Source organism: Oryza sativa, chromosome 9 (assembly GCF_034140825.1).
Source record: "Oryza sativa Japonica Group chromosome 9, ASM3414082v1".
Lineage (NCBI taxonomy): Eukaryota > Viridiplantae > Streptophyta > Magnoliopsida > Poales > Poaceae > Oryza > Oryza sativa.
The window spans coordinates 26529539-26547556 of NC_089043.1; the positions used below are offsets into that span (position 1 = coordinate 26529539).

At 45.2% G+C, this 18018-nt stretch overlaps 3 protein-coding genes across 3 annotated transcripts; 1 reads left to right on the forward strand and 2 right to left on the reverse strand.

Moving 5' to 3' along the window:
* Positions 1–7170: 7170 nt before the first annotated feature.
* LOC4347817 (signal peptidase complex subunit 3B) lies at positions 7171–10233 on the reverse strand. Its single transcript, XM_015795840.3, has 6 exons — positions 9985–10233; positions 9722–9769; positions 9558–9620; positions 9072–9125; positions 8221–8307; positions 7171–7623 (listed from the first exon to the last, which is right to left on the reverse strand). The coding sequence occupies exons 1-6, from the start codon at positions 10108–10110 to the stop codon at positions 7498–7500; spliced, it is 504 nt and encodes a 167-aa protein (XP_015651326.1). The 5' UTR covers positions 10111–10233; the 3' UTR covers positions 7171–7497.
* An 816-nt stretch (positions 10234–11049) lies between these two features.
* On the reverse strand, positions 11050–12345 carry LOC107275332 (aspartic proteinase nepenthesin-1). The gene has a single exon (XM_015755765.1). It carries the CDS (start codon positions 12343–12345, stop codon positions 11050–11052), a length of 1296 nt encoding a protein of 431 aa, XP_015611251.1.
* Positions 12346–13317: 972 nt separating this feature from the next.
* LOC4347818 (protein PHOX1) lies at positions 13318–17742 on the forward strand. The gene is made up of 3 exons (XM_015756964.3): positions 13318–15728; positions 15995–16213; positions 17037–17742. Exons 1-2 carry the CDS (start codon positions 13817–13819, stop codon positions 16141–16143), a joined length of 2061 nt encoding a protein of 686 aa, XP_015612450.1. The 5' UTR covers positions 13318–13816; the 3' UTR covers positions 16144–16213; positions 17037–17742.
* The last annotated feature ends 276 nt before the right edge of the window (positions 17743–18018 follow it).

Consider the following 18018-nt stretch of genomic DNA (forward strand, 5'->3'; position numbering starts at 1 on the left):
GCGTGTGTGCAAGTGCAAGGGGGGTCCTGTTTTTATAATGTTTGGGGGTGGAGAGATGGCGTAATTGACGGGTTAGTGGCGCGCGTAAATTAAAAATTTGTAACTGGAGTGCTGTTCATGTAAGATTAAAAAAGAAGAGAATATATGCATAGTTGTATTATTGAGAGGCAACGTGTAAGCAGTACTACCTCCATATTTTAATGTATGACATCGTTAACTTTTTGTTTAACGTTTGACCATTCGTCTTATTTAAAAAATTTATGTAATTATTATTTATTTTATTATGACTTGATTCGTTATTAAATATTCTTTAAGCATGACATAAATATTTTTATATTTATAAAAAAATTTGAATAAAACGAATGGTTAAACATTGGTCGAAAAGTCAACAGTGTCATACATTAAAATACGAAATACGGAGGGAGTATGAAGTAGCTAGTTAATGGAGAGACTCGATCCTTCTTGAGGGTATATGCCACAATTTTGAGGAGTATATATTTTCTAAAACAAAGGCAGAAGCTTCGTCCCATTCCATTGATAAAGAAGACGTACACATCCATCCAGGAAAGGATTCGTAAACCTTCTATCACAAACATGGAGTATATTTTATTCAAACTTTTGATCATTAATTAATACTTGTGTAGGTCTCCCTGGCATAACTTAATTGTGTATTTTTTTTAAAAAAAAGGTCAAATGAGCGAGAGATCTTCCTTCATCTGTGTGTGTGTCTATATATATATATATATATATATATATATATATATATATATATATATATATATATATATATATATATATATATATATATTTGTTTGGGTTATAGATAAGGTATATCTCTTCTATACAAGGGTTTGTGATATACAAAAATACCACATACTTAATAAGTATACAGGAAGGAAATTCCTTATATACAGATTTTTGCGAGTCTGTAAGGAAATTGTTTATCCGGGGTATAAGGTGTCAGAGTCCTATTTAGAAAAAACAAAGTTTCTCCCACTAGTGTCTAGCATAAACTCTGAGTTCTACTTGAAGAAGATACTCATCGCTATAAATATAAAGAGTCCTTACAACCATAGCCAAAGCCACATCAAGATACAATCTGGAAGAAGCCGAAGCCCTAGTTGATGATTAGATCTAGCTGGACTGTGGTAGGTTCTAGTCGGCGGATTAGATTGATCATCTCTTTCTCCTCCGTTGTAATCTGTGGGGCACATCTCCCAACAATACATATAAACTGTAGTAGGGTTATTACTTATCTTAAGAGCCCGAACCAATATAAATCATTGCCTCTTATCTTCTTGATACAATCCCGCGTATATTCTGGTACGTACGATCTTCATACTTTACAAATACCGTAGTCGGGTATAGCCCGTCGACAGTTTCCATTTTACAAAGGAAAAGAGGTGAAATGAATTTTAATATCTCAAGTAAATGTTCCATCATGTACCTCCTTAAGGGTTTACAATGTCCCATCGTACACATTTTCTTCCAAATTCATTGCAAAATAGTTATTTTTTTAAAAAAAAGTAGAATAGTTGTATTCTTTTTTAAAAAATGATAATATACGGTATAGGGAAATATTGAAATATACCACTCTACATTGAGAGGGAAAAAATAAATTCAGATATAAATAGTACACTACTACTTTTATATGGTTGAATTTTTCTTTTTTTATATCTCAATGTATGAGTTAAGTTTGGACATAAAAATTTTATAAAGGGATATACATATATTGTATGAATAATATAATTTTTTAAATTAAAAAATTATAACTATTTCGATGGTTTCTAAATAAACGTGGTACAACGATCCATCGAGAGGTCAAAACATTTTCCGGGGAAGAGTACAAAATTCATGGCATATAATTACAAACTAGAGAGATTCGAGGGGCATGCAGTAGAGGCAATGTTTGTATCCACACGTGTAGCATATATCGATCCATACGTTCAACACACGCATCTTCACCTTGTGCATAAATAAATTAAGTTGGTGCCTTGGTAAATATCTTTTGACTGCTCATAACTAATATGCTGATCAGTACTCAGGCATTTGACAACATCCAATTATATCCCTTTTTTCCCCCTTCTTCTTAGAGAAATTAACCACCATAAAAATTGTGCCACGTATAGCATTTGAGTAGCAGATAGTATATGCGTAGCAAGACCGGGAAGATAATTCAACGCGGACTTGGACCGATTAATTACATTTCTCGACCAGCTTAATTCTAATCTGGCAACTCCCGTCACTGTGATATATAATCATGAGCAGCTCTCTCGATAGCTAGCTAGATCGATCGGTTAATTGATTCATGTGTGTTTCCGATCGACGATCGCGACCAATATATCATTGTCTTTTGAAATTCGTCATGCAGTGCAAGATCGAATGAAATCAAAGAAACTGCATGGAAATTGCGATTGCTAGCTAGTACGTGCTCCTGGGCCTGAAGTAACGACGTTTCATTACGTAACTACGACTTAATTTGTACTAGCATGCATGCATGGATTATAACAGTATATATGAAATGAAAGCTATAGCTAGCCACTTGGCCGTCGATCGGTCGCGCTAATTCGCTTCAATTAATTCCAGCGTCAAAGCAAGCGAGCGCCGGCCGGAGAAGAGACTTGTTGCTAGCTCGTGCTTCGGCCGCCGTTGCCACCGGCACCATGTATGTACGTACTCCCTCCTTTCTTAAATGTTTGACGTCGTTGAATTTTTTAAACATATTTGATCCGTTCATCGTATTCAAAAACTTTCGTGAAATGTGTAAAATTATATGTATACATAAAAGTATATTTAACAATAAATCAAATGATAGGAAAAGAATTAATAATTACTTAATTTTTTTAAATAAGACGAACGGTCAAAATAATATATCTTTGAGATGGAGGGAGTACTATGTACGATCGATCGATATATATCTCGCCGGAATTCAGAGAACCAGCAGCTGGTCGTAGCAATACCCTGATCGAATTCTTCACTAGTCGTCAAGACGTACTGACGCCGGCCATCGATGATCGCGATCGGCCACCGCCACGCACGGCGCCACCAACCAACCCAGCATGTAGCTATGCTATTGCTACCTAGCGCGGCATTCGATCAACCGATCACCGATGGCCGATTCAACGACGATGATCTGACCGGCTAAAGCTTAATTAGATTATTTATTTATTGGATCATTGAAACGGATTATTTGCTCTACGTTTTCAAAAATATATTTGGGGTGTTAAAAACCTTTTTTTCTTGTACTGCTTAAGCGAACATATACTGTAGACGTACTTACGTTACACCTGTATTCCGTGTAAACAAACTACTACCTCCATATTTTAATGTATGACGTCGTTGACTTTATCCAATGTTTGACTATTTGTCTTATTCAAGAAAGTTATGTAATTATCATTTATTTTATTGTGACTTGATTCGTCATCAAATGTTTAAGCATGCCATAAATTTGAATAAAACGAATGGTCAAATGTTGGTTGAAAAGTCAACGGCGTCATACATTAAAATATGGAGGAAGTAATAAGTATAACTGAAAAATCTTTTAAAAAATGTACATGTACGTACTTTTAATAATATTATACATATATGTAGTATGAACTTTAAATTCATTACATTTTGACCATGACAACAAAAAAAAAGATGAAAAATCTAACCGTTTTAAATGTACGAATTAATGTGTCAGAAATTTATCTTTTTTACGATTTAAATATAATAAAATTAAAGATGAAACTTTGCACATAGATATAATAATATTGGAAAACATGTGTATTTTTCTAAAACTTTTGATGATAGTTATTAGTTCGCATGTATGGAAAGCTTGTGTGTACTGTATACATTTTCATTGTTCAGACTTTAGACCACTTGTTTTAAAACTATTAAGTTTATTTGCCAAAATATTTTATATATTCCTGTAATCAAATAGAAATGAGCCATAATTCAATCAATAAACTGTTTCAAACGTGGCAAAATTACTGTATAAATTAAACAGTATCACCCAACTGTTTGGTCAGCTAGAGTTGTAGACACGAATTTTCAGCGGCATGTCCGTCTCAATTTGCTGCTAATAATACCGAGTATACCAACTAGTACTCTTTTAGTAAGTACGGGCGTTTTAATCAAAATTTGGTTTGCTGACAAACTGACAAGCACACATCACTGCAAGCAGCATGGCGACCGTTACTAATCTTACATGTACTTAAATTAACTTCCCCAGCCAATTAACTGTTGCCGGTTGCTACCTGCGAGATCGGTTCTTCCACACTCCTGAGAATTTTCAGACAATTTTATCGCTTATCAGGCCCGTTCATGGTTGGTGGAAGCTCTTCAGTCACCGGTCTAGTTGATTAGAATCCATACTGATCAAATTAAGGTTCCCAATTTGGTCAATTTTAGCAGAGCACGTGCGAGCTCAAAGTGCGACGTGGTGTGTAAGGCGTCAATCGCAGCTAACGCGTTGGTTGCAACATTCGGGGAAGAAGGGGTTAAAGCGGTCAAGGTATTGAATCTTTAATTTCCAATTACGTTGGCATGCGTTCTTTAATTTCTTGGTCTAGTGGTGGTCTGTCCAGGCCGTCTGGAAAAATTACTCGCGGTCAAGAGAGTGAAATGGTCAGGAATTTACAGCAGCTATTTCTGCTTGACGGGGGCATGCACGCACACATTCAAGTAAAAAGTTAAAAGAGGAGATTACTCGTCCACGTAGAAACGTCACATGTAATTATACTTTTTTTAAGAGCAGGTACAATAGCAAACTATAAGCCAGCTATAAACATATTTTAAAAAGATAAAGGAAAAGAGAGAAAAACAGCGGGCTACAGATATGTAGCCAGGTACAGCACGAACTTCAATACGTAATGTTACGTAATGTGTGTATGACAGGTATGACCAGATATTAATAATGTAGTAAACAACTATTGTATGAATTGGCTATTTTATTAGCTATAGATGATTTAAAGCTAATAGTTAGCTATACTGTTAAACTTGCTTTTACTGATTCTGAACTGGAAGAATAACATGAAACGATATCAATTTGTTACTGCAAATGTATAGCACTTTTGGGCCTTTTGGACCTTATTTACAAACGAAGAGGAATGTATGGGCCGGGCCTACCTCCTCGATCTGTACGTGGGCTGTATCTGTAATTGATGGCAACTAAAAAACCGAGTTCGAATTGGAGTACGTGACAGTGCCAACTGAATTAATATAAGGTGACGGAAACCGCTCTCAGCTCAACGCGCCGCCACAATGGCTAGGGCCGCGAACCGCCGCCGGCGACGTGGTGGGGTCGTCTATGCGGTGGTGCTCGACGACAAGGAAGGCAGCCTGGTCTTCCGCTTCCGCCGCAAGGATCTCTTCTCCGACGACGACGACCCGCCACCGGCGGGGCGGCGCCGCTTTCCGCGCCCCGTGGCGCACTTCCCTCGCGGCTACTACCACTACGTGTTTCACTCCTTCACCGTCTCCGGCAAGCAGATCCTCGGGGTGAGCCCCTTCGGCGCCACCGTCGTCATCGAAGACGACGGCCGCCCCGGTGGCAGCGGCGCTATGCGGGCCGGCCCGGAGCTGGGCACCACCACGTGCCAGCCTATCCTGCTCCCTATCCGGGAAGACATGGTGCTCGTCATGGCCTATCTTCCACAGCCGGCCGGCCGGAGTAACTTCGCCGTGATGCGGCGGCTCCCAGACGGCGGCGGTGGTGGCGGCGGGTGGCGTGTCGTCCCTGTTCCGGAGCCGCCGCTCGGGGGCCCCGGAGACTACTACTGCCGCAAGCCAGCGCCCGTCGTGACGGCCTACATGACCATCGGCCGGAGAGCGTGTGTCTCCATAGCCGGCGAAGGCACCTTCTCCCTGGACGCCGGCGGCGCGGCGGCGTGGCGGAAAGAGGGAAGCTGGGAGCTGCCGCTCCACGGGCAGGCGATGTACGTGCGGGAGCTCGGCGCCGCCATCGGCTTGGGACGCGGGCCGGGCCCCTACGGCGGGGTGGTGCTGTGGCTGTGCGCCTGCGACGTCGAGGCCAGGCCGCCGGTGATCCGCCGGTCGTGGAACGAGACCTTCCCCAGGGAGCTGGTGGCCGCGCACTCGCAGTATGACTGTCCTGGTAACCTGGTGTATGTCGGCGACGGAAGGTTCTGCATCTGCTGGGTCGCCGGCGTCGAGCACGACCGCCCCGAGACAAACGACATGGTCGCGCGCACCGCCGTCGTCACCATGGCAGTGCGGCTGAGGCGCTCCGCCGGCGGCGAGCTCCAGCTCACCAAGCTCCGCTACCACCTCATGTCGCCGCAAGGCAGACGCGCCTACTTCGTCCAGCCCCACATTCCTTAAATCGAAGGAGTGACCTTGGAAAGATCGAAGAAAACAGACAATATGTCAGTCACTCTATACGTGGGCGATGAAATACCACTCAAAGAATACACTAGATAAAATATCACTCAGTACGTTGTCTAGTCGATGAAATGTCACATTGGGGAGTTTTAACCATTTTTATGCCCGAAATGCCCTTGGTTGTGGCTGTGAAGGGATAGGGAGAGGGGAACGCCCGGGGAGGACCGGGCGGGCGGCACGACGACACTGGAGGCCTCACTGGAAGGAGGAGAGGACTGAGAGGGAGGGTGGCGGCCAAGGTGGCAGCTGGGACGACGGGGTGGAGGGAGGAGGTGGTGACGACAGGTGGAGATGGACTCGTTGTCCCCATCATCGCTCGGTTGCTGCTACTCGCCGCCCGGTCCTCCTCCCCCGTGCCGCCTCCTCTCCCTGTTGTCGTTGCCTCCCGGCGAGCGCACTTGTCGCTCTCCGCCCCATCCTCCTCCCTCATCGTCGCCTCTTCATCCGCCCCATTTGGCCGCTCGCCATCTTGTCCCCCCCCCCCCCCCCGCGCCGCTCGTCAGCCCGCTCGCCATCTTGTCCTTCCCCTGTTGCCGCCGCCGCCTCCTCCTGGTGAGGCCCATTTCGGGCATAAAAATGGTTAAAAATTCCTCAAAGTGGCATTTCATCCGGTTGGCAACGTACTTAGTGATATTTTATCCGGTGCATCTTATTAAGTGTCATTTCATCAAAACCCCACGTATAGAGTGGTATATTCTCCGTTTTCTCAGAAAGATCGATGAGAAGATGCCATTTCAATTCGAGGTGGACATCCAAACCAAAAGCAAAGCTCTCTCATTCCAAACGGGAAAGAAAAAACCAATGCACTCTTCCTTCAAACGTCGACTCTGCAAATACTAGGATTTGCTACATAAACATTGAAATTAACGTGATTGCAAGTTTGCAACGCCTGGGTTCTCGATCAAAAGGGCACTACACTGTTACATCTTTCTCAACTTCTGGATGACGAGTCAAACAACATATGTATCGCCTGGTTTCAGTTAGAACACAAGCACAAAAGATTACATGTTTTGCTACGATTAGAACAAAAAACTTAGCATAGGCAATGTCTGCTCCCCGCAATAACCACTGCATTTGTATAGCAAAGCATCCATTGAGCTAACTCAGGTTCTTCTATCTGTACTGTTCAGGTAGCCGATAACCTGTCATGACTATCTTGTCTGCAAACATCTTGCCGGTCTTTGGCATAATATGCCAGTGCATTGTCAGGTTAAAATCCTTTCCTTTGAGGTTGCTTCCCTGCAACCCAAATAAAAAGATGAGGGTATGAAATCAACTGTGTGAATGAATAATGTGCCATTGCAAATATTTAGATAAATGGTTGCAACCTACATTCAGTATGTAATCAGCAAAGAACAGAACAGGATATCTTCACAAAAGAAAAAAAAACTAAAAAGGCGAGACTAATACAGTCAAGGCATATAGCAGGAGTCACCACCCAAAAGCTGTTGGTGAAAAATCTGTGCTCGGTGCTTAGGACCAACCACTCTACCCTATGTTAAAACATCACTAAGGAAAAAGTGAGCCTTCATGCATTCAGAATTTTTTTCAAGTACAAAACAATATATACGAGTTTAGGACCAATTGACATAGCCCATCCAAAACACAATATGCGAAAAAGAGAAAATGTTCTCATTCATAAATATTTCAGAACAAGCACACCTCAATCATCAAGTAGACATATTTTAAACAATCTACTCAACACAAAATGACCCTTATCTTTTTCATGGAAGGAATAATCCCTCTACTTTGAAATGCTAAACAACAACCACAATCAAACTAATTATGTTAGATGAATTTCACTAAATTAACATGCAATCAAAGAAATGTGCTAACCTGGTCAATAAATCTGTACTTGTTTGTTGTATGGATCAAAAACTTGGCGTGCTCTTTTGATGGTATAATGCCATCCCAGAGGGAAACCTGTGATGTGAATCCAATATGAACATTACAACTATAATTTGAAGAGGATAACCTGAATAAAACATAGGCCTTCAGAAATACAAAAGATAATGGCTGCAGGCAAGAAAAATGACTCCAACTACTGATACAGAGAAATTAATATCATATTTGTTGAAGTAAAATATCAAGTATTCCATTTAGTCATAAGGTGCATCAAAGAAACTATAAAATATATGCTCTTTTTTGGCTCACCCATGGGTTCAAAATTTTTAAAAAGGGCCTTATAGTGTATTAAATTTGAGTTATTTCAGATCGACGTTAGGCAGGTTAGGACATTGCAGTAGCATACAGCGGAGCTCCCAAAATAAATCATCACAACTGATGATGGAAAGGATGGAAGTTGATTTGACTAACCCCAAGGCATGTGTTTGTGAACTGTACCCAATAAGCACTGAGAACTGCTTGGTCTACCCTTAAAGAGTGGTTATGGTTAATAAACCTAGATAGGAGCAGTGGGAAATAATCTATCCACTTAGCCCCTAAAGCATGGTTTGGATCAGGATCCTTGTGATTAAACAGAGCAATAAGAATGTGAGAAACTAGTGGTGATAACATAATAATGATGCGTGGTGAGGCAAAATCATCGTGGTTCTATGCTTCCAGAGTGACAACACACCCACTAGTGATCTCTGTGGACATTTTGTTTCCCGTACAGAAGAAAGCCATGTAAATATTTGAAGATAGTAGACAACAGAGCATCGAAAAATAATCATCAATAGACTCACTTGATTCAAGGCATTTTGTGGAGTCTCATATTCAGCTGCGACAAAAACAAAGACCTACAAACATCCAAGGAAGTATCATTAAGAAAGCAGCAGCAGGAAAAACTTCTTTAGTATCGAAAAGAGTTTAGATGGCATGTCCATATGAACTTCAGAGCATGACAACATAAAACTACATTAAAACTTATAGAAAACAAACCACCGCTCAAAATGCATTGAGGTCATTCTGCACACCAGAATCACTAAACAAATTACACTCCCCTGGAAAACATAGCAACAAACTTCCATTTTGTTTCACTCTTTCACCCACAAGATATGTGTTGGAGAACTTGCCTTCCTTTAGTTGAGCCTATTTCACAATTGCCATAAGCCCATAACTCATAAACTAATTTACTTGATCCTTTTGTCAGAATCCTGCCTTGATGCATTATAGGGAGATCTAAGAAGCTCATAAGGTATCAATAATAATGCAATACTAGTACAGTTTACCTGTTTTGTGTTCCACGTGAACAGAGACGAGAGGTCAGCCGAAATGTTCAGCGTCATGCTGACCTACCAGAGGAAACATAATTGTGTGAGTTCATGGCATATCTTAATGTTGTTTGAACAAAACTTTTAGAGTTTCAGGAGAGAGAAAAAATGATATGAATCACCTCGTCGTTGCCGTTGGCTTCCTTCTGAAACCAGTTTATGTTCAAGATCTGCGCAATTAAAACGACACAGAATAATTAGCAGAACGAAAGGGCTCGCGAGAGAGAGATCGGACGAGCTAATCAAGCAGGGAGAGCACGCAGATCGAGCAGCCGGCGGCGAATTAAGTTGGCCGAGATCGGTACAGACGAGGCGAGGCGAGGAGGGGGTTGAGAGAGATAGAGCGGCGGGGCGCGGCGCGGGCGCGGGCTCCGGCGAGGTTTACCTTGACAGAGGCGGTGGGGGAAGGGGAGTTGAAGTGGTCGGAGAAGGAGGCGGCGAAGCACATGGCGGCCAGGATGGTCACCGCGAACGTCGCCACCGCGTTGGCGCGGTGCCCGAACGAATGCATCCTCCCCCTCTCCTCCCCGACGAGCTGCTCCCTCTCCACGGTCGGGTAGATCGCCGGGCTTCGCTTCTCCGCGGCGGCGCCGGCGACTTCAGTTCAGCTCTCCTCCCTCTCTCTCTCTCTCTCTCTCTTTTTTCTTTTTCTCAGAAGATTTGTTTATTTTTAGCGTTGGGGAAGACGAACTGAAGTCGCGTGACGGGTTGGGGACCCACGTGTCGGAGAGCGTGGGCCGGCTGAGTTGGCAGCCGCTGATTGGTCGCAGCACGTCACAGAGGAGCACGGCTGTACGCCTGCAGGTGGGCTAGCGCATTGAACGGCCCGTGATGAGAACAGTTTGGGCCTGCAGGTCCATGGTAGGCGGAAGAACTTCCAATTGGGCCTGTCACTCACACGGCTCATCTGGCTTTTCACCCTATGGTAAGCAACGGCTTGCCAAAATTTAAATTTTAAAACTTGATTTTTGATGTTTTTTTAACAATGGCTTTTACTACTAAGTCGCAAAGAACTCATATTAAAAGTTTTACCTATAAATTATTTTGTTATCAGTAATAAGTCGTTGCGGCATATAATCAGCCGTGAGCAACTGATGGGGACCTCTTTTCGGATGCGTGGAGAATGGAGATGTGCCAGTTTAAGATGCACTTTGTTTAACAATGTATGACGAGAAAAAAACATCGAAATAAAATGATATCTCGAATCTGTAAGTTAAGCCACCAGATATATTACTCAAATATAATATAAGATAAAAAGAAAATTTAACGACACAAAAAAGGTTCATACAAACTATGGAACTATACAAACGTGCCATCTAGATGGCCAAGCTTGCATGCATACAGTTACATCGATCATAACGTACTAAAAATCTAGCTGCAAAATCACACACAATGACACAAAATCATAGTACAAATACTTGGATTAATTCCGTATAGAAGTCGTCGTACGTTATCCTGTGGCGGCGAGAAAGGCCGCGCAGTCGAGCGGCTGGAACGAGACGACATTCTTGGCGAGGTCGTAGAGCACGAGCGTGTCCAGCAGCGCCCAGCTACCCAGCACCGGGACGCCGTTCGACGAGCTTGGCGTCATCGTCAGGCAGATCAACCCGCCCGCCGAGTCCTTCGCCAGGTAGCTCGCCGGGGGCAGCACCAGGTCGGCGGCGCCGCCGTCGAAGTGCAGTGTCATCGTCACGTTCGGCGGCGTCGGCGTCGCGCCGCCCGCCGCGAGCTCGAAGCAGAGGTCGAGGCCGACGCCCGCGGAGGCGTTGGCGTTGGCCTCCTTCAGTGGCGCGAGCTGGGCGACCAGCGCCCGCCTCACCGGCCCGTACGTCGCCTCGTCGAGGACGGTGACGGGCGACGTGCTGTCGATGACGAGCGCGCGGCCACCGCCCTCCGCCGACGACGCGCCGGCGACGTCGACCAGCGTCGCGCCCACCGTCACGCCGACGAGCTTGACGAAGTAGCCGGACTTCAGCACGGGGTCGGCGACCATGGGAGTGGACGCCGCAGGGGTGGTGGTTGCATTTGTGGCCAGCTCGGGGGAGCCGCCCAAGAAGACGGCGCTGGAACCGGGTGCACCGCTCGACGAAAAGCAGTAGGAGAACCTGTCGATACCAAGCTGGTTGAGGAGAGACACGCCGCCGCGGCCGCCGCGGCCGACGCCGAAGACGCCGGCCACGTTGTCGTAGTAGCCCTGGTTGCGCGTGCCGCAACCGAACGTGATGTTTGCCACGGTAACGTTTCCCAGGGCGAACGTCTCCGTGGCGAAGTAACCCGAGGTGAAGGATTGTTTACTGTATGTGTAATTGTAGCTACTACTGGTCAGGTTTGCGTAGGTTTCGGTTTTGTTCGGGTCGTACATGTCGCCTGCCTGGGCGACGCAGCTCAGGCATGGCTGGCACTGTGTCCAGAGGAGGTCGCTGGTGGTGTCGAACACTAGCGTGACGTTCATCGCCGGCGTGCCAATGCCCAGGAACACATGAGGCTCGACATGTTTCTCCTGCACCCCGCCGGGTGTCGACGACAAGCCCCGCCGGGTGCTGTTGGACTGATCACCTTCGTTCGGATAATCTCTGCTCCCACTCAACTGATTCGCGATTTCCTTCCCTATGTGCTCCAAGAATTCACCGGCGCCTCTCACAAGGACTGAAGATGGTAGGCGAGCTGCACGAACAGAAGGTGCAACGGAGATGAGAGTAGCAGAAGATAGTAGAGCGAAAATGAGAGGCAACTTAGCGGAAATCATCGCCTCGATCTGAACCTGTGGTCAGCTTAATTGGCACTCTGAGAATCTGAGATCGAGCTTAATTAAATTGCTTCGTCCGGAACAGGAGATTACTGATATTTATAGGAATGAACCATGCATTAAACAGATACTGCCTGCACTTGTTCCAACTACTCCATACTGAGAGTATTTAAAGTTAACTGAGATAAAAACAAGCGTTGCAAAGTTCATCGCAACTTGTTTGCTAGCACTCGATCCCCATGTCAAAATGACGTTCGCGTTGTTCATATGGATTTATAGCTGCACTGGGTAGTTAATCAGTATAAGCGTGGCACCTGGGTTGTTCGTAAACCAAGCGTCGGGCTTGTACCACACGGAGAGTTGAGAGCCTGTCAGTGTTTGGAATCGAAGTCGTTCTGCTAACTGCTACTTGATACCTCATCAAGGAAGGCTTGCAGTTACGTAGGTAGAAATAGTTTACGATTTCTTTCAGTTTTCTTCTGCTCATGGGTACGCATTTTCTATCGCAGACACTTTACACAAGTCAGATCGATGGAGTGAAAACTCTATGTGCTTCTTGGCTGTGTACGTAGTACAAGAAAAACTCTATCACACTCTGCACGATGAGTTTGAAATTGACAGCAGCATAATTAAAGCCTATTTGAACACGAATCACTGGGACTGGGTTGCGTTCAGAACCGGCCGAAGGGAAGCAATGGGCCGGAACCGGTAGCCTGGTAAGAGGCCCAGTAGCCTGCCTGATGATATGCAGGCCGGTACTAGAGCGGCCCATGATTCCATGAGGTGGGCCAGGCCACCAGAGGTGGTCTCTCACGGTGTCTGGTCACCGAAAGCAGCCACGAAACCCTAACCTAATGAAGAAGGAAAGTAGTATTAGCAGAAGCTAAGCAAGTGCGGTTTTTACCAGGTCATTACTACGCGGAAAGACCAGTTTTGGCAGGTCATAATCGGCGCCAACCAACGACCCCCACCACGGTCCACGGCGTCACTCCAGCTCACGCATCGGCGCCCCCTCCCGCCGCTGCCACCACACGCGCCCGCCGACCCGATGCCGTATACCCGGAAAACCCAGCGCACGCACGCATCATCAAATTCCAAAATAATCCCCCCACGCTTTCCTCTTCTTCACGTTCGCGTCTCGTCTCAAGAATTTTGAGTTTCTTTGGCTGGCTGATTTGGCCTTGCGGTTTGTTCGTTGATTTGGTTCCACGCATCGCACGCAGCGTCCCGAGAGATTCTTCCACCACCTGTTCCGTCGTTCCGACCACCCGTGTTTGTTCCCTTCCTGTCCCCTCCTTCCTTTGACCTCTTCTTGGGGGATTCTTCAAGCCTTCTTGGGTTTTGAGCAGAGCCTCGCGCGGCTTCGTTTTTTCCAATAATTTCTCCGCGGGAAGGTGGGATTTCTACCCGATTCCACCTCGGTTGTACCGATTTTTGCGAGAATTTTGAAGGGGATTTGTGCCGATTTGGGATGGGGAAGCCGTCGCTGAAGAAGAAGAGCGGCGGCGGGAAGTCCGGCGAGCATGGCGGCGGCGGCAAGCCGGCGCTGGACCGGTCCGGGTCCAAGGTGCTCGACGGCGACGAGACCATCTTCACGGACATGGCGCAGGAGCTCAAGGAGGAGGGGAACAAGCTGTTCCAGCGGCGGGAGCACGAGCGCGCGCTCCTCAACTACGAGAAGGCCATCAAGCTCCTCCCCCGGGGGCACCCCGACGTCGCCTACCTCCACAGCAACCTCGCCGCCTGCTACATGCAGATGAGCCCCCCCGACCACTACCGCGCCATCAACGAGTGCAACCTCGCCCTCGACGCCTCGCCCAGGTACAGCAAGGCGCTGCTCAAGCGGGCGCGCTGCTTCGAGGCGCTCGGCAGGCTCGACCTCGCCTACCGCGACGTCGCCAAGGTGCTCGCCGTCGAGCCCAACAACCTCACCGCGATCGACGTGGGTGACCGTGTCAAGAAGGCCATGGACGAGAAGGGGATCGTGATGGACGACAAGGAGGCCATGCCATCGCCGGAGGAGGTGGTGGCCGCCGCGCCGAAGCAGAAGCCGCGCAAGAAGAAGGGGCGGAAGGCGGCCGCCAAGGCGGCGGCGGCGGCTGTGGAGGAGGAGGAGGAGGCGAAGGTGGTGGAGCCTGTCAAGGAGGTGGAGGAGCCACCAAGGCAGGTGAAGCTTGTGTTTGGTGAGGACATCAGGTGGGCGCAGGTGCCGGCGAGCTGCAGCATGGCACAGCTTCGCGAGGCTGTCCGGAGCAAGTTTCCGGGGCTCAAGGCTGTTCTTGTCAAGTACAAGGACAAAGAGGGTGACCTGGTGACAATCACCAATCAGGATGAGCTCAAATGGGCTGAGGATTTGGCCGAGCCAGGGAGCTCGCTTAGGCTCTATGTCACCGAGGCCAATCCGGAGCATGAACCTTATCTTGATGACACCAACAGCGGGCCGTTGGAGAGAAACGTGAATTCCGACAATGGAAGTACCAGAAGCAATAGGCAGGATGAGGATAGGAGCACGGTGACTTGCATTGACGACTGGATTGTGCAGTTTGCTCGGCTTTTCAAGAACCATGTCGGGGTCAGCTCTGATGAGTATTTGGACCTCCATGAGGTCAGCATGAAGCTGTACACCGAGGCTATCGAGGACACAATTACTACTGAGGAAGCCCAGGAGGTGTTTCAACTTGCTGAAAGCAACTTCCAGGAGATGGCAGCGCTTGCGTTTTTCCATTGGGGTAATGTTCATATGTCTCGGGCCAGGAAGAGGTTGTTACTGCCAGGAGACTCTCCACAGGAATCGGTACTTGAACAAGTGAAGGAAGCGTATGAATGGGCAAAAGAAGAGTACAATAAGGCTGGGAGGAGATATGAAGAAGCCGTGAAGGCAAAGCCAAACTTTTTCGAAGGTTTTCTTGCACTTGCACATCAACATTTTGAGCAAGCAAAACTGTCATGGTATTATGCAATTGGTAGTAGCGTAGACCTGGACACATGGCCATCATCTGAAGTCCTGGAACTCTTCAATAAAGCTGAAGATAACATGGAGAGGGGTACAGAGATGTGGGAGGAAATGGAAGAGCAACGCCTGAAGAATCGGTCAAAACCTAGCCAGGAGAATGTGGTGCTGGAGAAGATGGGCTTGGATGAATATATCAAAGATGTATCCACTGATGACGCAGCTGAACAAGCTTCTAATATGAGGTCTCAGATAAACATTTTATGGGGTATGCTACTTTATGAACGTTCAGTTGTGGAGTTTAAATTAGGCCTTCCAATGTGGGAGGATTGCTTGATGGCAGCTATTGAAAAGTTCAAACTTGGAGGGGCTTCAGCTACAGACATTGCTGTGTTGGTTAAAAACCACTGTGCCAACGAAACTGCCCAAGATGGTAAGGCAATTTTAACTTACTTTATCTCATCATGTTCTCCTGGGAATAGTATATACAGTGTTGATTTTGCTAGAAAATACCAGAACTAGAAAATTATAGCAACTCTAGTGTCATTAATATTGCGGAACAATGAATTGCAAATTTCTCATATACCTTATGTACCACCCAGAATATTTTTTTCAACTTCTTATGTTTCAAATATATATATCATTTAATTCTCAAAAGCATACGCAACTTGTTTCTAAGTTTGCATCTTTTCTTCATAGGTTTGGGCTTCAAGATTGATGAAATTGTGCAAGCCTGGAATGAAATGTATGACATTAAACGGTGGCTGCGTGGTGTTCCATCCTTCCGTCTTGAGCCACTATTTAGGCGGAGAGTTCCACAATTGCATACTGCACTGGAGCATATATAGTATACATGAAGTTGCTCCAGCACATATTTAATGCCGGAGCATTGTTATCAGTACCAGTTTTCTCTTTTAGGTGAGAATCATTATAGTGGTACCATATATCTCTTCTTGCACATGATACCCTCGTTTGTGCATGACATTTCTCTTTTTAGCCCTCATTTTGGCCTTTAAGCATTGCCAAATATTTGGGTGTAAAGGAAGCATCTTTTTATGTCTTTTTACGTGCATCAGAATTAGGATCTTATGACTACTTGTACCGCGGTCCACATTTTGATTCCTTGCACTGCTTGGTTTTGATGATTGTCTAAACTGAATGTGCTGAAAATATTTGTTTTATAACCTGTTGAGTCGCAGTAACTTGTTTAGCATCCAATGGAGAGTTCATACCATGTTGTCAATTGATTTGATCTTTGCATGGACAAAATATTGCTGCTATATAGTCTAATGTTATGTATTCTGTATTTTTTCATGGTCAGTTTAGAAGGGCTTGGATTAAAACAACTTAGTAATTTAGTATAGACTTAAGCTTCCCCACAAAAAGGAATCTCTGTGAAATTAATCTTAAATTATTCTAAAGATAAGTTTAGGAACCATCTGTATTAACTCCTTAGGTTTAGCGAAGTTTAGGCATAACTGCAGTTCCTCCGGCAAGTCCCTAAACTCTTGTTAGATGAAGTTCTGTTTGAGTTATTCTGCTGCTACTATAGAATATTTATTTTCTCATCAGTCACGGTATTAACGTTTCAATATTTCTGAGTAGCTGATTTGTTCATTCATCTTTGTCAGATTTTTGTAACTAATCTTCTTTAAATCCAGTTAGTATATCGCATAGTTCATCAAACTCTTCCTTTATTACACTTGCAATACTGAATTTGGCTTCTGATTTCACTCTGCAGGTCAAGTTCTGCATGGGATACAGTATATGGATTTCTTGTGCTTCATTTTTTTATTATACATTCGAAGAGTCTGCTTCCTGGTTGTGAAGCTTTTCATAGAAACTTATTCTTTGCACAGGGCTGGAGCACCTTTGCAATTTGGATACCTTAGTTCTTGTTTTTGTCTGCTTTGTCATGCACAGGAAGCTGTGCTTTGTTACTGGATTAGGGGCTACATGTTTCTGTGGCCTCGTAATCCATTGCTGGAGGATTGGTGGCATCCTCCTTTTGTTTTGTGGGTATTTTGTGACTACATGCCTGTTTTGCAAACTCAAATTAGGCTTGTAATACGATTACATTTATTGTTATTGAAAGGGAAAAGAAAAAGGTCAGAAAAAAACATCATATCTCAGTCAGCTGACAACTTGAACCATTTTTGCTTCAGTATATTTTGCATGCTCTATCAGGAGTATCCGAAAACAGATCAGAGCTAGACATCAAGACAGTAGTACCTGCTGCACATGCATGACAGGCTAGTTGATTGTGAGAGAACATGCATGTGTTCTCTGTCCTGCAAGAAATTTTCTTCAGTGGCTGCTGTAAGGGCAAGTTTTATAATAGGGGTGGTTACCACATCTAATTTTATCCATGTAAGATAAAAGATGATATATAGAATACATCACATCTACACTACCTCTAGCATACTAATTCAAATGTTTTTATTTTATTTGTTTGTCCAATCCACTCTTTCTTTTATCTTCTTTTTCTTGGGGTTTGTGTGAAGGTTATCCCTTATATAAGGGGTGGCTCACCTTCTCTTTCCTCACTTATTTCTTCCACCTTATCATACAATCTTACGTGGCATGTTTAGGGGCAACACATCTAGCATTATAGTACTTGCCCTAAGTGAACCAATTACTCCATGATTGCTCCTTCATTATTACTGTACATTTGGAGGTACAATGTGTCAGGATTGGGCATGTTACTTGCAACCGAGTTTTGC

Bases quoted from the DNA above. Each gene is read 5' to 3' on its own strand.
- LOC4347817 (XM_015795840.3), bottom strand. From the start codon at position 10,110: ATGCATTCGTTCGGGCACCGCGCCAACGCGGTGGCGACGTTCGCGGTG. The intron at 9,770-9,984 runs GTAAACCTCGCC...TTAATTGCGCAG, and splicing joins CCCCCACCGCCTCTGTCAAG to ATCTTGAACATAAACTGGTT. The intron at 7,624-8,220 runs GTTAGCACATTT...TTTGGGTTGCAG, and splicing joins AGTACAGATTTATTGACCAG to GGAAGCAACCTCAAAGGAAA.
- LOC107275332 (XM_015755765.1), bottom strand. From the start codon at position 12,345: ATGATTTCCGCTAAGTTGCCTCTCATTTTCGCTCTACTATCTTCTGCT.
- LOC4347818 (XM_015756964.3), top strand. From the start codon at position 13,817: ATGGGGAAGCCGTCGCTGAAGAAGAAGAGCGGCGGCGGGAAGTCCGGC. The intron at 15,729-15,994 runs GTAAGGCAATTT...TTTTCTTCATAG, and splicing joins CAACGAAACTGCCCAAGATG to GTTTGGGCTTCAAGATTGAT.